The sequence below is a fragment of the Pleuronectes platessa genome, chromosome 3 (assembly GCF_947347685.1).
Source record: "Pleuronectes platessa chromosome 3, fPlePla1.1, whole genome shotgun sequence".
In the NCBI taxonomy this organism is placed as follows: Eukaryota; Metazoa; Chordata; class Actinopteri; order Pleuronectiformes; family Pleuronectidae; genus Pleuronectes; species Pleuronectes platessa.
Genome location: NC_070628.1, coordinates 27,151,174 through 27,167,577, shown reverse-complemented (window position 1 = coordinate 27,167,577; position 16,404 = coordinate 27,151,174). Strand labels below are relative to the sequence as shown.

General features: G+C 41.5%; 1 protein-coding gene across 1 annotated transcript; it reads right to left on the bottom strand.

Annotated features, from left to right (window-relative positions):
• Positions 1 to 110: 110 nt before the first annotated feature.
• On the bottom strand, positions 111 to 16,404 carry krt222 (keratin 222). The gene is made up of 9 exons (XM_053418223.1): positions 15,974 to 16,404; positions 13,888 to 13,970; positions 12,796 to 12,949; positions 10,409 to 10,687; positions 8,269 to 8,394; positions 7,262 to 7,482; positions 3,849 to 4,069; positions 3,666 to 3,768; positions 111 to 2,148 (listed from the first exon to the last, which is right to left on the bottom strand). Exons 1-9 carry the CDS (start codon positions 16,169 to 16,171, stop codon positions 1,935 to 1,937), a joined length of 1,599 nt encoding a protein of 532 aa, XP_053274198.1. The 5' UTR covers positions 16,172 to 16,404; the 3' UTR covers positions 111 to 1,934.

Here is a 16,404-nt window from a genome sequence, read left to right as displayed (position 1 = left end):
GGGCGTCACATAATCACTGTACAACAATATATGTGGTTAGTCTCTTTGTGTCTTCCAGTTAGTCAATTTCACAATGTGATGGAAAACATTTGACAGAAAACACAACAGTCTGCACGTATTTCTGTTTTTATTTTTAAATAATATATCGTAAGATAAAGGCATAATGCTTCATTTTGAAGTTACAGAGCTCTCAAATTGAAGAGTGTGCTTCAAGAAGCAAAGCAAACTTAAGCACAGAACTGCATAGATAATATCTTTAAATATTCTCAACATATTCCGAGGCACCCAAATGCAACACACAATGGTCCAGTTCTTGTTTTTCAATATCTTTGGTGCCAAACATGATACTTAGAATAAAAATTCTAGATCTAAGGTGTAACAGATAGCATATGTTACACAACCCGAGTCGAGCTTTGAATATACACTGCAGAGTTAACTATTTACAAATACTGCCCTCCTCTGGTTAAGACAGGGAACCTCTGAGACACTCGCTGAGCGTTGAAATTGTGACTGCTGCTCGGATCGCAGCATAATGCATCAAGAATGTGGCAACATCTTTTGTTTGATATTATTCACATACAGAATGGACTGCAATGACAAAGACCCCTCAAAATGAACACTTTGTGGATATCTCTCAGTGCTGATGTTCTTCTAAGTGCTGTAAGTGTCTGCAGTGCAAGCATTTAGGGATTGCATGATAGTTATTTAAAGGGGGGGGGGTGAACACTGTATTTCTTCTTGTTTGAAAAGCATGGACCTCTCTTCTCATATGTTCATTCCCACCGCACAATTTCTTTTCGTAATGTTACACTTTTGAATAAACACGATTTATTTTGCCATCAACAACAAAGAGTGCGCAAATAATTTACATTTGTGCACTCCAGTTTAAACTGCTAGTTGAGTAGAGGAGTAGTATTGCTACTACTGTAACATCCTACTACTGCAGATCTCAGCTGCATGCTTGCAATAGCTCACACTGTTCACCCTGCTGACAGTGCACCGCTGTATGTATATTTCAGGGTTGTGTAAGACATAGGAAAACAATTTGTAATGATGAAATGAGCATTATAAAATGGGATCAGGATCAACAGTGTAATAAAGTGACTGTACATGTAATACCAACTCGCAAAAATAGATTTAGTGTTAGTTCATACTGAGGTGACTTTATAATGAAAAATTGCTTTCGAATAGTGGCAAAATTATTTATCAAATTTTCAGCATTTTACTATTATTTTATTTCATTAAATATCTATATTTTTTAACCAAGAACTGTCACTGTATATGTCATATTTACATTATTTTATTGTAACATCACTGTAGTTGTACCTTCTCTTAAGGTATACTATAAAGTGGAAGTGGGAGCTGTGATTGTGTAGTAGTGACAAATGATGAGCTCTCTCTCATGAGATAACGTTAATTAATCAAGACCCTCCCCCCTAATCATTTCCACACAGTCCCTGACAGAAAACCTGTTAAAAAAGTCCAGCCTTAGAGATCTCTGACTCCATGTCTTTCGGTGCACCCAGCCTCCTGTACGGAGAGTTAATTAGGATCAAATGCAGTAGTTGAAACAGTGACAGGGTTGAGAGACACTTGTTCTTCATTTGAGTTAGGTGACAGAGACATTTTTGCATATTTAATTGTTATCCTCTGTAATGTAATGAAAGTATGTGTGATAACATTTGTTGTGGCTTTCTGAAACTGTAAAAATAGGCTCATTGGATCAGCACAAAAGCCAGATGGATGAAGGTTTTGAAATCTGTTTCAGTCATCAATATGAATATATATATAATTTGAAATACATATTAAGCATGATGGTAATGTTAATATCCTAGATGTCAATGACAGATGCTATCGCTGCACCTCCAGCATCACCTGTATCACCACAAACGGCTGCAAACCGGTGTTTTCGATCTGACCAACTGGTGACAGAGTCACTGTGTGATTGCCGGGATGCTGCGAGATCTCTTCATGACCAGACGCACCTCCACGTCAGGGAGGCTGTCCTGTTTAGTCTGGGCACACCCCTCGTCTGCTGCAGCCATGTGCAGGTCGAAGCGCAGAGACACCGACTTCTTGCGCAGCTTGGGATTCCCTCTGAAGAAGGAGCCCTCCCACTGCTTAATCACCTTGTCAAAATTCTCCGTCCTGACAAGAAACGTTAGAAATCATGTTTGTAACTTAAAGGTGACTATGATCACACATGATAAACATCACATCATCAGTTCTAAAAACAGTTGAATCTATGTTGTAGATCTCTATTTTGTTTATTTATTTATTTATCTTTGGTTTGGGAACATAACAAGATTGGTCTATCTTTCAATGTGAATGCCATTCAGCTGATTATTTTCATGTGACGTCATTGTTTACTTTGTCAATGGCATGACTCAAAAACAAAGAATTATTTCACATATTAATTTAGTCATAATCCAACTAAGTAATGCAGAATGTGTAATTACACGTATAATAACACTAGGGGGCAGCAAGGGAGAACACTCTGATGCTGGAAGGCGTCTGCCAGTCGTGCCATGTATGGCTCTGTGTAACAGATACAATGTACCATAGAAAATGCACATAATTCATAATATAACCAGTAGGGCACAGAGTAGCCAAAACTCTGGGTCTTCCAAAACAAACTCAGTCAAACTAAATTCAAATTGATGCAAATCTCTGTGAACAGAAGAAGAGACTCTACAAAGGAAGAGAGCACTGTATTTGAAAGTTTGGCTCACCAACCACCTTTGACAGGACTCTGACTAATAGATAATTGTTTCAGCAACAAGGAAATGTTTGAGCATATAGATATATCATTGTTTATTGTGTCATTGGAAGAATCATACAGGAACGATTTTTGGACCTTCAAGACAAAATAAATGATGTCTGAAACACGCACGCACACACACACACAAACGCACACGCCCACAAACACACAAAAACACACACACACACACAAACACACACACACACACACACAGACACACAACACACACACACACACACACACACACACACACACACACACACACACACACACACACACACACTACAGCCTGTAGAGATAATTTGTATGTGTGTCATGGATCATTATGCAAATACCTGTCTGTGTGTGTGTGTGTGTGTGTGTGTGTGTGTGTGTGTGTGTGTTTGGCTTGTAAATTTGTCCATTGGGCTTGGACAAAGAATTCCACCCATGTCTCGTACAACAATAAGGTGCCATGCCCTTAAAACTCCACACCAGGCAGGTGTCTCCACATCAAACACAAGCCCTTTAAAGGAAGAACCATTCCCATGCGCTGTTATGACGACTTACTCATGGGAACCTGCAGCCGCCTGCTAAATGTTTAATGGCTCATAACTTGTTTAACGTGTAAGAAGAATGCCTTTGAGAGTTTACACATCCGCTATGCCGGACCAGACGTCGCCGAGGTAGAGATGGATTATCGTCATTATGAACTGATGAGTCAATTATAAACCTGAGGGGTAACTTAGATCATGAGGCTAGAGAGTATTTAAACTGAAAGAAATAACTAATTTATGTGGTAAAAAAAAAGATCTGTACTCTAGAGTGATGCTGTTACGCCCTGCTAATAGAAACTGCCTACACTTCAGACTGAACCAGAGGTGCTGACTGCAGGTCAATGAGGTGCACAAAGATCAATACTTACTCGATGGTGCCATGACCCTCAGCACTCTCCTGCACAACATTGCCTTGAAGAAACTCCTGAGTCTTCACAGTGGAGATGGGCAAATCGTTATCTTGCTCCGGCTCTGTGAGTACAGACATTAACAACAAATCATAACATGACTGTAGCAGTATGTGTGTGTGTGCGCGTGTGTGTGTCTCTTACCTGTGAGTATCACAAGGCTTTGCTGTCTGCGCAGTATGCTTCTCTTCTTCCCAGTCTCTTCAGGGAGGAGTGATGGTATTTCAGGCAGAGGCTCAGACTTGGGTTCATCCGGAGTAACAGCAGGGTCAATAAAACTGTTCTCCAGACCATTCTCCTTCGGCTCCACCACAGAGGACCTCCAGGGTCGCAGACCCATCGACGGCCCGTCCCGACCCATGTACCTGCAGCCACAGACACAGCATACAGAGTTATCATAGCCAAAAGAATATAAGCGTGTGTGTCATGGCTGGAACACCCGCTTGAAAAATGTTCAACTTTCTGGCTTTCTTGATGTCTAAAATACAGCAAGGAGATGTTTAAATGTTCTATCAGATTCTGCATGTGAATATGTAGAATCTGTAGGTGAGGGACAACATTTGTGGCAGGAAGCCTCTTGTTTCTGTTTGATTAACCACTGTATGATTTTCACATTTGAGCCGGCTAAGAGAGAAACTCATTGATGGAAAGGAACAGCTAACTGCTTTTTAATTTATCTTCATTACTATGAATATGTTGATAAAAATTTGCTGTGTGTATTTTGTGTGGAGAACCTTTAGCTTGTGAGGACTCATTGGACTGTAAACGGAAGACGGAGTATCGGCCCGGATATCTGCTGTCTACGCTTGAAGCCAAGTAATATTGCTGTTGCCCCCAGAGGCTTATTCATCATGATACGCTAGCTCAGGGGTGTCCACCTTTTTTTTCCCCGAGGGCCACATGCAGAAAAATATAGGAAGGACTGGGCCACTCACTATACGTGAGGTACACTGCCTTACTTCTAATGCACTACTATTGGCAAAATCAATCAAGTGCAGTTAAATCATGTACATGTTGTTAATTTTGGCGCCACCTAGTGTTTAAACTAAGAAGTGCAATACAGTGGGCAATAGTCAATTATATTTTTAGACTTTGATACGGGTCAATTAAAAATTTATGGCGGGCCGCAGTTGGCCCGCGGGCCGTAGTTTGGACACCCCTGCGCTAGCTGATAGGCTCTGTGATTGGGGGATTGTTAGCTCATCACAAAAATACTAAAACCTAGCTTAGCTCTGTCAGAAAATATAAAAATGAATCTGACCGGCAGCAATTGTGAAGCTTAATAATGAAGTTATTAAAGTCATATCTTTAATGTTCCTTTATGCCATGCTAAGCTAAGCTGAATGTTGCCTAGCTGTAATTTCATACCTGATGGACATGGGAGTGGTTTCGATCATCTCATCTAGTTCTCGACCAATGAACGTATCTCCCAAAATACCTTGGCTTTAACATGACTTATGGCTATGTATTTACTGTTAGAAGGAACCAACCACTGAGTTCTGTAGGGAGAAACTTCTTGAGCTGCAGTGAGTCTATATCTTTACTCTTAAAGTCCAAACTTAAGATCTTTAGTTTATCCTTGTGAGACCTTTTGCAGGATGCGACTGTCTGCCTACATCACCCTAACAGAGGCAGTCTGTCAGTGGAGTTTCAGCCACCATCTCTGTTTTCCATTATCTTCTGTCATTCAAGCAATTGAGGAGTATCATCTCAGAGAATTGCAAATTGGATCTTTAACAAACCCAGATTGAATGATACTTTGAAACCCACGTTGGAATCCTTCATCAGAAATAATCTCTAACTTCTGATGAAAGTCGATGTGTTAGTGTTGCTGTTGCACCCACAGACACCCCATTAAGGTACATATTGAGGTTCATACAGGATGTCTGCAACCTACAAGCAGAATTACAGACATGTGTGCTAAAACCAACAGCGAGAGTATTGTGGCAATAAGCATCCAGCATCAATAATGCTGACTAGGGCAATGAAACCATGAAACAGCAGTTAGAAGGAGGATGTGAGTGAGGAGATGTAATGTCCCATACAAGATCCGCCTGCATCCTTGCAGGCCATTGGATAAATGAACTGCAGATGGAGGATTACAGAAAGTCTGTGTGTGCTGCAATATACTGGCCTCTCTTTTATACTGAAGATACCTTTAATGGTAACCGCTGCGATGATACCTGAACATATGAGTGAACTTGCTTCAGGGTATTCTTGAGTACTTAACAATTTCACTCATAGGAAGTGTGCGCTCTTGAACTTCACTAGCCTACATACAAGAGGATAAACAATAGTTATGTTTATATTTAGTGCTTCTCATTGTGTGTAATCTTACGATCTAAAGCTTAGAGTACCACCTGCTGGTCAGGGTGGAGGGGGGATCATGAATCATAGAATATTGTGAAACCAAATCATTGGTAGGACTGTGTCATCCACACGCATGTGGATCTTCATGAGAGAAGCTCTGGTAGTGGTGGTGGGGAGCATTTGACTCAAACTCTGCCCCATTACAGGTTTACAGAGCTGCTTGCAAGACTGTAGATACCGACTAAGATATCTTATCTTATATTTTGATAAAATATGTGACACTACAATATCAATTGTCTTTGTACAGTCTGGATCATCAGTGTGATATTTTCTGTCCTTTCTTTTGTTACTTGGCAAACATAATTGACAAATCTCTGTGGTTTCAGCTCTTGTATTCCTCACACAGCCCTTTGAGCATTCACTTGCTCCCCACTCATTCACCACCCTTCTTGAATAAGACCTTACAATGCAGATTTCAGAAGTCACGTCCTGTCTCTCCTGGCATCAATGACATCAGTCAAAGTCAGATTCTGAGTGAAAAGCATCTGCAATCTAAAGAAATAAGGAAAAGCAAAAGTGGCAAATCTATCCCCCTGTAACCCTCTAAAAGAGTCATACAACAAAAAACTACCTTCCTCAAACTACAGCATGACAATCATGGGAGTGATGCAGAAAAGTTGTTAAATTGCCCTGGAGTTCACTCTGAGTTGTCTACCCATGGTGAAGATAATTAAAGGCCATGCTAAAAGAATGGAATATTCCCTATTGAAACAGCTTGATGAATGGAAGACAGGGGTTTATCTTTATATCTGATGACAGACAGAGCTGGATTTATACGTTATAAATCAATAATTAATTTCCAGACACTGTTAAATGTCATGAATCACATGTTGTTTTGGTGTTCTCTTTTACAGCCTAAGTCTGTCTCAGCCTGCAATTAGTGGGGATAACTAGTTTCTATACAGATTAAGTCTCTAATCCATAACAGAATAGTAGGATTTAACCAAACTCTAGACGGAGGAGCATGACCAACCTGTTTGACAGCTAAATAAAGGAAACGATTAGGAAATCATTTTGTTTACTTCTTCGTTAAATGGAAGGGAGAATTTCTTTGTTGAGTTATGTCAGCGAACGAGTGCGTCTGTAAAGTGTATTTCTACAACAAGTGTTGCTTCATAATTCCAAGTGAATGATTCTTTCCTGGTTCCCATGCTGTTTCCAACCCCTTCTCTGTCTCTTGTCCTCACCTGCCCTCTTCACGCTCCAGGAGGCGTCGGTAAGTGGCAATTTCTCGCTCCAGCCTCATCTTTGTGTTGAGGAGCTGGCTGTGGCGCTGACGCTGGGTGGAGAGCCCGTCCCTCACCTGCTCCAGCTCGCTCTCCAGCCCAACAATAACCTGGGAGAGGTCCTGCAGCTGGCTGGAGTACATCTGCTGAGTGTTATGCAAGGAGCTCTCCAGGCCTTTCTCCTGGATAGCAAGAGGCAACGGCTGTCAGCATCATGACTGGACATTGTATATTTTTGGTCAAATAAACACTGCCTTCGAAGAAGCATGTAGCAAATAATAATGTTTTAACTGAGAATTTCATAGAAAAAGAACAGAATCCCTCACTGGCTTCCCAGCATAGAGAGTGCAACAGTACAAATCCATGTTTCTAGATGAAAAAGAGAAATGCTGCTAAAAACTAAAATGTAACCATGACACATTAATATGCATTAATTAATATAATATTGATTATTAGTTCATTATTATAACATAAGTCAATTGCCACAACATTTAAATGTAATACCCACCACTGAATATTATAGAATGATTCAAATGTATTCAAAACATTTTATTAATCTTTATCTAGATTATTTTACAATGCAGTTGAGTGCATTGTAAACAGGTTACTACATTTAAGTCAGACAGTGTTTTTGCCAATTTTGTCCAGACTGAAATATGTTCATTGGATGGGGATAACATTTGGTTAGACATTCATGCTCCCTGGAGGATGAATCATGACTTCAGTGATGTGTTGACTTTTCTGCGAGCACCACCATGACATAACATCTGTGGATTTTATGAGAAATGTTCCAACAGCTTTTGAATCAGCTGTTTGGCCCTCAACAAATAACAATATACAACTTTCATGAGAAAAGACATGTTTCAAGTATATATACAAAAGAAATTATGGAAACGTTGAGAACATTAGGAGAAGTGCTATCAATGTGATAGCTGGGGAAAATGGTAGGTTACTGTAGGTTGTCTTACCAAAGCATGCAGGGTCTCAATCTCCACCTGCAGGGAGTGCCACTGCTTCCTGGCCTCTGCGAGCTCAGCCCGCGCCTCCCTCAGGGCGGCGCCGCCGAGGCTCACCTGAGCCCACGCTGCTTCCTCCTGGGTTAGGTGAGGAGGATGAGATTTTAAAAGAGGCACAAGAACCCAGCACTTCCACTGCCACAACATTCACTCTCAGCCAAACATAAAGACACACACACACACACACACTAACACACAAATACCCATTTAACTTCTCACAGTCAAACACAACACCAGTCTTTAACATTGTGATAAGATGTAAGATATGATAACTCTGGTGCAAAAGGTGCTCATGTTCATTTCTAGTAGACATTCATGTATGTATTAGAAAAATGAAACAGGCTTGATGAGAATCACGTGCAGCCACTGAAAGATGTTCCCACTGGCACGCAGTCAGAGGACTATGTGGTTGTTTTGGTGGTGTGCGTTTCAGTTTGCTAAACAGAAAGTGGAGCCGACACCTGGGTCTGCGAGTACACACAGCTGTACAAGCTGCACCGGGACACTGTTCAGCTGTCAGACATTTCCCACTCTCCGTCCTCGCCCAATTCAAATGCAGTGGAGCGGTGAGACTGTCTCAGAACACCTACGGTAATGTTTTGACAGTAAATGAAGATGACTCATGTTATGAGTTATTTTCCATTTTCTGTTTTACTGCAATAATCATTCTGTAATCTTATGGGATAATTACATGACAAGGAATTTAGACAGAGGATATCTGACGTTACTTATAAGATTTATTATATACGGTTAAGTTGGACTTCTTGGGATCCTTTACTTAAGTAAAAATATCTACTCCTCACTATGAAAATAATCTGTTACAGATAAAAATCTGCTTCCAAGATGTCTGTGTATAAACTGATGAAAAAGTGCTGGAGTTTGTGCACACTGTTTCAGATTTAGAGTTTATAATATACCATTACAGAGATTTGAAAGGTGACCTGTGGAGGGTTTGACAACTGCTTATGCTATGTTTTTAGAACAGGGCCCCTGCTTTTGTTTGTATCCTATACATGCTGCACATGCATGATGAGACACACACGCCTGTCACCGGTTTCACACTGTTGTGTCACACTGATGGCAGCAGTTATAATAATTATCAGACCACAGGGATTCACACAATGTTTACGTAAAACACTGTATGTAAGCGTAACTTTTGTTTGTTTACAGGAAAATTCCACATTACAGCTTTAAGATTTAAAAGCGTGTTAATGTTGCTGAAATTGAGGATGAATGAAGATTTGTTGTCTGTATCCAGGTTTAGATTCTTCAATTCACTGTCTGCACATACTGTGCCAACTCACGGAGTAAAGAACACATGGGGCAGCATCTTTCCCTAAGCACTATCATAACCCCATAGTATACAACGGATGTACGTTAATAAAGACAGTATGACGTTCCCGAAAAAAGCCAGCATTGTGTTAACATTAACTTCAGTGGATCTGATGTAAATAACACAGTTTTATAAAAGATGCTCTGAAATAGCACTGTGGTGGCCTGGAGCCTGTGGTCATTGTCAGACCAAAGTCATTGTGCTGTGGCACAGGAACAGTGGCATAATAAAGACGTCCAAATCTAGGGGGCAGGAGGCAAAAATAACAAAAAGCTACTTTAACTAGATAAAGGATTCAAATCTGCAAGATTGTATCCTACAGATGAGAACGCATGGGTTGTTATTTGGCTCATACATATTTAATGAAGATCAGGAATAATTCAGACAGTAGTGGCAGATCAAATTGTGTTACACACTACTGCAATAGTGTTTCGCACTAAATGTAGTAGTGTTTAGATGAAGTGATTAGAAAAGGAGGAGAAAGTCATACAAAACAGAAAATGTGCCAACAGACGCACAGAGAAAGGAGGGAGCGTGACAGTGTCTCTTAATGCTCCACCTTTTCACCACAGTCATCAACAGCCCACTTACCATTTAAATCAAGTGGAGAACACACAGTACATCTGTCGGCCTTACCTCGGAGACTCTGAAGTTGGTAATGAGGGTGTGTCTGACTGGCAGTGGGCCAGGACAGCATGAGAGAGGCACAGAAAAAACTGCTTAGGGAAGATTCACAAGGGTGACGAGGATGATACATACCTCAGTAAGAGCTCTTCTGTTTGCTGCTGCTGCTGCTGCTCCAGCACCAGAGTGGCTGGGCCCGACCAAGCCTGGTGGTGGATTTGCCACGGTCCCAAGGCTGTGGTGTCTCTCGTCTGGGCCGGGAAATCTGTTATGGTCGCACTGCGCTCTGATTCTGTCGAGGAGCTGGGTGAGCTCCATCCCTGTGCCATGCTTCTCCTCCCCTCCTTTTGCCGTAGATGATGCTAACAGGGCATCGCAGGAGCCGGCCCGCTGCAGCTGCAGAGCTTGGGCTGCCTACAAACAGCCAACCAGAGGGAGCAAGGGTGGGTGGGAGGGGGGGACAGGGAGAAAGGGAGAGAGGGAGAGAGAGCATGAGAGGAGAGTGAATGATGTAAAGAGAGGGAGAGACACTACAGAAAATAAAGCATAGAGATGGAATTAGTTTGTGAACATATTGTTGAATAGATGCAAAGGACAAAAGGAGGGCAAGAGAGAAGAGTGTGTGTGTGTGTGTGTGTGTGTGTGTGTGTGTGTGTGTGTGTGTGTGTGTGTGCGTGTGTCTATGACAGCGGGCAATGAGGCAGTCATCGCAATGCAGAGGCAAGTGAGAAAAATCATTATTCAGCCCTACATACGTGCATTTGTGGTTGTGTGTGTGTATGTGTGCAGGACAAATCACAGTAGTGGTGGAGGTAGGAGGGCTGGTGGTATTAGTCAGCAGGACGGAGAAAATTAATAGAAGGAGGTGGGAAAGAAAAGAGAGAGGAGGATGAGGTCAGAAGTTGCTGTCAATTGAAAACCTGCGTGCACACATACACACACACACACTTGGCATTTAGCACAACATTGTCGCAAAACACTAAGTGCATTCGATGCTAATGGAGCAAAACATAATAAGAAAATGTAAACAAGCTAAAATTGTGACCTAATAATGGCGCAAGATGAAAAGTTCAGGAATCACTATATTATAACAATTCATCTGGAAAGGAACCTGTACATGACCTACTGTACAAAATGTCATGGCAAGCCAGCGAATAGTTGAAATATTTAAGTAGGGGCAAATCACTAGCATATTAAATATTCTTATATGATAATAATATATATATATATATAATACATATTTCAACCAATGTTTCCAGCACTCACCACTTATGGGTCTAGTGGGCCTGTACAATAATTCTATTAATAACTGCAGGTAAGGTCAATATTGTCACAGCTTTGATGGACAACTACACAGTCAGTTACTGAGCTGTTGTCCAAACTTCTCTGGTCCAACCTGCTCCACTACCAGCCTGTGTTTTAACACAGTGTTCGTTATAGCCAGTGATAGTGACATTGGGTCTTAAAATTATTAGCTACCACATCTTGAGTAGAAGGCAACAATCCTAACAGGTGTCAAAGGCAAATGATCAATCATGTCCAACATTGTCCACGACTCAATCTCCAGCCAACTTCACAAAGATGTTTGAACCCTCATTGCATTGGCTCGCTTGTTTATGAGACACTGCATCTGACCAAAAACATTTTCAACGTTTTCCAGCCCCCGGGATTATCCAGCTCACAAATCCTCGACCAACAAAGGTTCCAATAACAGATGGGATTATTAATTTATTATTTTCTAATTTATATTATTGTTTCCTCCCAAGAATATAAATTGTCTTACTTGGTGGCACATACTCCACTATCAGGCTGTCATTGTAAAGTAGCCATTATTCATCCATCCTTTAACTATACTGCATATCCTTTGAGGGTTACAGGTCATCCATGGTCCAACTGACCTAATCTGTAACTACGTGTTTTTGGACTGTGGGAGTACCTAGAGGAAACCCACGCACTGGGAAAAATATGCAAACTCCACCCAGACCCCTTGATTGGGATTCCAAAGACTGTCACTGGAAAGGAACAGTAATGTCTTGACTTCCTGAGGAAACTGAGGAGCGTCGGGCTGCCCCGGAACCTCTTCATGAACTTTTAAAGATGCACAGTTGAGAGAATCAAGATGTACTGCATCACAGCATGGTATGCCAGTGGCACCACGAAGGAGCCGACAGCTCTGCAGAGCGCCATCAAAATGACCCAAAGCGTCATTGGAGCAGTTAGGCCCTGATGTTGGTGCAGACCCTAAAATGTTATCCATGATACATTATATAAATGTTTCAATATATATTCATTTTGATTTTAGATTTGATTCTTATTTATATTTGTCATTATTATGTGCCTTAAATGTGTACGTGTGTATATGTTTTCTTAATTTTTTTTCAAAGAAATAATGAAAAGCATTATTCAAGAGATTATAGACTGTCTGCTGTCAGGCAGAGAGGAGCATGAAGGCACAGGCAGGTTTGGACGTTGGCGAGATTAAAGGAAAGCATAGAAAATACATTTGGAGTATATTTAGTGACCTCAAACTCCCGGTGCGTCTCCTGCAGCTCTGTCATGGAGCGGTGGATGTCTGCTTGCAGCATCATGCTGCTCTGGTCTGCCTTCCTCTTTGTCTCCCTGAGCAGAACCACCTGTTGCTCAAGACGTTGGGTATTCCGCTCCTCTGTCTCACACCTACAATGTCAACAGCTGAGGTTATTTACTGAGCCACCAGCCAGTGTTCATAGTTAATCATTTAACCCCATAGAACATCAATCACACGTAATCCTCAGATAAAGAAAACACAAATGATCAAGATGATCAAGAGAACACATTCCCAGTCTTTAGATATTTACTATATCTTGAAGGCTGTGTTCCACAAATCACATCTGCTAGTATGAAGGATTTTAAAAGACCTTGACATCATCCTCAGTGTGTCATAAACACAGTCCAGAGTTTCACAGACACACTCAGCTGGTCAGGAGATACATCAGGTGGAGCTATTCTTATAGAATGATGACAAGATGGTGAATATCCATTGGAAGTTTGAAGGTCTTCTGCACAACTTAAGCTCCCGACAACCAGTAGTATAAGTAGTGTAAGCAGGTATCAGTGGCCGGAACAGGGGTATCTATCTGTTGCCGCTGTCCGTCATGGGTTAATGGTTGGCAGCGGAGGTGGTGGTGGGGCTCAGTGTCAGTCTGCATAAACACATAATTGAAAGTGCCGACGCAGCACAAAGCCCAGCCTGGATTTGTATGCATGTTGGCTCACAGGAGCAGAAACTGGCCTGAGTTTGATAACAGATGACTGGAAAAGCATTGCAGCAGCATGAAAACAGGAAATATGGGATAAGATATTCTGCAACTTTGCTTCGTGTACTGAGATGTTTCATAGAGCAGTAATGCCACGTCGACGTGTATTTAATTTGTTACTGATTAAAATCCCCAAACCTCCAACCTGTCTCACTGTGACTGATCACTCTGGGCCCAAACTCCATGAATGAGTGTAGGCTAATAGATGTTATCTCATGCCTGATATACTGACTATTCTGACTAATCTGGTTGGACCGTATTGGGTGATGCAGAGGAACGTTAGAGCTTTCAGGAAAACTACATACAAACCCAGCTGACCTGGACTGAATGGCAGAAGCTCTGGACTTCATGGTGTCAGACTGTAATGCCAGCTGGGCATTCTCCATCAGTAGTTTACCAACCTGAAAGAGAACACAAAGTACAACACAATACCATCAGATTAGATCACGGAATGTGCAAAGACAATGTTCAGTTTTTTAGATATCAATATGACTATGATAAGTTGATGAGGTGGGCTGCGCTGTGGCATAAGGTCTGTTGAAAAGATAAATGCAATAAATCAAAGTAATAGCTACTTATCAGTTCCATCGATATTTTTTTTTCTAAATAATAATTTAATTGACCTTCTTTCCAGCAGCGTGACAGTGAACCAGCATGAACAATACCAGGGATCTGACACTGAAGCTGCTAAACGGAATTTGTGGATTACTCAACATGTGCAGTCTGGTGAAGAGTCACCTCTGAGAGTAGACAACATTTATCGTAATTATGAAATAATAACTTGTAAAGATATGGGGCATTTTCTACTTTATTGATAGGACAAGCATGAAATGGCGAGAGAGAATGGAAGAAGACACGCCACAAACGCAACCTGCGACCACTGCAAAGGGGGTCAAGTCTCCTCATGTGGAGCACTAACACTACAATGTGAGCTACCAGGTGCCACAACTGCATTTCTGTTCAAAATGTACTCATAGAGAGTTATCCTTAATTTGCTTCTCTGTTATCCTTACCTCACCTGCAGGCTCAAATAGTAAATCAGTGCTGAGGTGGTGCATGTTGAATAAATAATACATGTGCCAAAACTTTCTCAGAAATTCAGTTTCAATCGACCGTATAAAAAAGCCACAAACCGTCTTTGGATTCCAAGGAGGAATCCAAGCACAAAGAAAGGAGTCTCCTATTCTCTTATCACGCACATAATAAGGTAACACACCTTGATTTCCCTTTTGTTTTCTTATGAGTGAGCACTTCCAGTAAAGCACACACCCACGTTGAACGAAAGACAAATATAGCATGGAATATTCCATACTATTACAAACACGACTATGATGTGGATGTTGGGTTACACCTTCACATCTTTAAGCCCCTGTGAGATGAAGGAATCTTAACATTGACATGATCGCCTTTTTAACGTCTTAAAGGCTGATTACGCATCAATGAGTAAGCCCTGTAAAGAAAACACAAATTTGAAACAGCATTCAAGAAGAAAAACAGGGACATAATCCTATATGTTAACAAGAAGGCATTGAATAAGTGCACAATAGCACTAGCAGAGTTTGATCTTGTCATAGTCACAGGCTCGTCTGCCAGACGTTGAGATGAGTGACGTGGTGAGCAACAGGACGCGACACTAAAACCATGGGAGCAGCAGAAAACCATCAAGTCGAGTCATGTGAGCAACTGTACTGATTGCGTGGCGATAATGGTCTTAAAGTAATAAAGAGTTCCACATTCTTTCTGTGTGTGACAGACGGCATTGTTGCTGCGTCTATCTGGCTGTGATCTAAGAGTAAGGACACACATATTTGATCCTAATCCTCTGAAGCAAGTTTCTTTGATGTGGCCTTAACTCTCTCTTTCTACCTCGTGGACTTATGTAACACATGTTTACTGTGTCGCTAATGAATTACCGCAGACAAATTGTTTAAGATCAAGTTTTGCCAACTTTTAGCTGAGGTTTCAGTATCCAGAGGGTTTGCTAATGGTTGTTAAAAATGTCAAAATGATCAATAATCGGCAGCAATAGCCTCAAAGCAATGTTTAGCCCGAAACCAGCGTGGCACCGCTGCCATTTCTCCTCACCTTGCCTTCAGGTGAACATGTATTTGAGGCAGTTCCCATCATGTTGCTTGAGGCTGTCATTAACAACAACAATCCACTGTGTCTGTGTTTTTATTGCAGTCATTGTTTGATATACACATGCTTATTTTCTCTGCCTGACAAGGGTGATGCCCAAACCAAGCATTATCATAAAACCTAAGTGCAAATAATTCTGTAGCACGTCTAATATACATCAAGATTGTGCCTATATATTTGGCAAAGAAGTTCGCAATTTCCAACCTTTTTTAAGAGTTCAAACGATCACCTAATTATAACGAATTTCAACAAGTGTGAGTCTGACCTGGCCACGGAGCTCCCTCAATGCATGTTCCTGTTGGGACCAGTCCTGGGATCGTGACGCATTCCTGGTCCCCCAGTCGGCTATCTGATCCTCCAGCTGCTGGTTGGCCTCCTGCAGCTTGTTCACCTGCTCCAGGAAGCCCTTCAAACGTGTGTTCAGACCCCACATGGTCTGACTGGAGTCCTGCAGCAAGTCCATGGAGACCTGAGAGACTTCACACTCAAATCTATCCAGGTACACACAACGAGCCGATGATATTTCCACACAGTCCAATGACTACTTGTGCCTATGATGGTCAAAACATTCAGATGTGCTGCAGAATGCACACACAGTAATACAAAGTTAAAGCTTTCACAGCAAACAAACTGCCACCCAGTCAGAGATCACACACACACACACGCTAGAGGCGTTTACTTTGTAAATGTTTACCC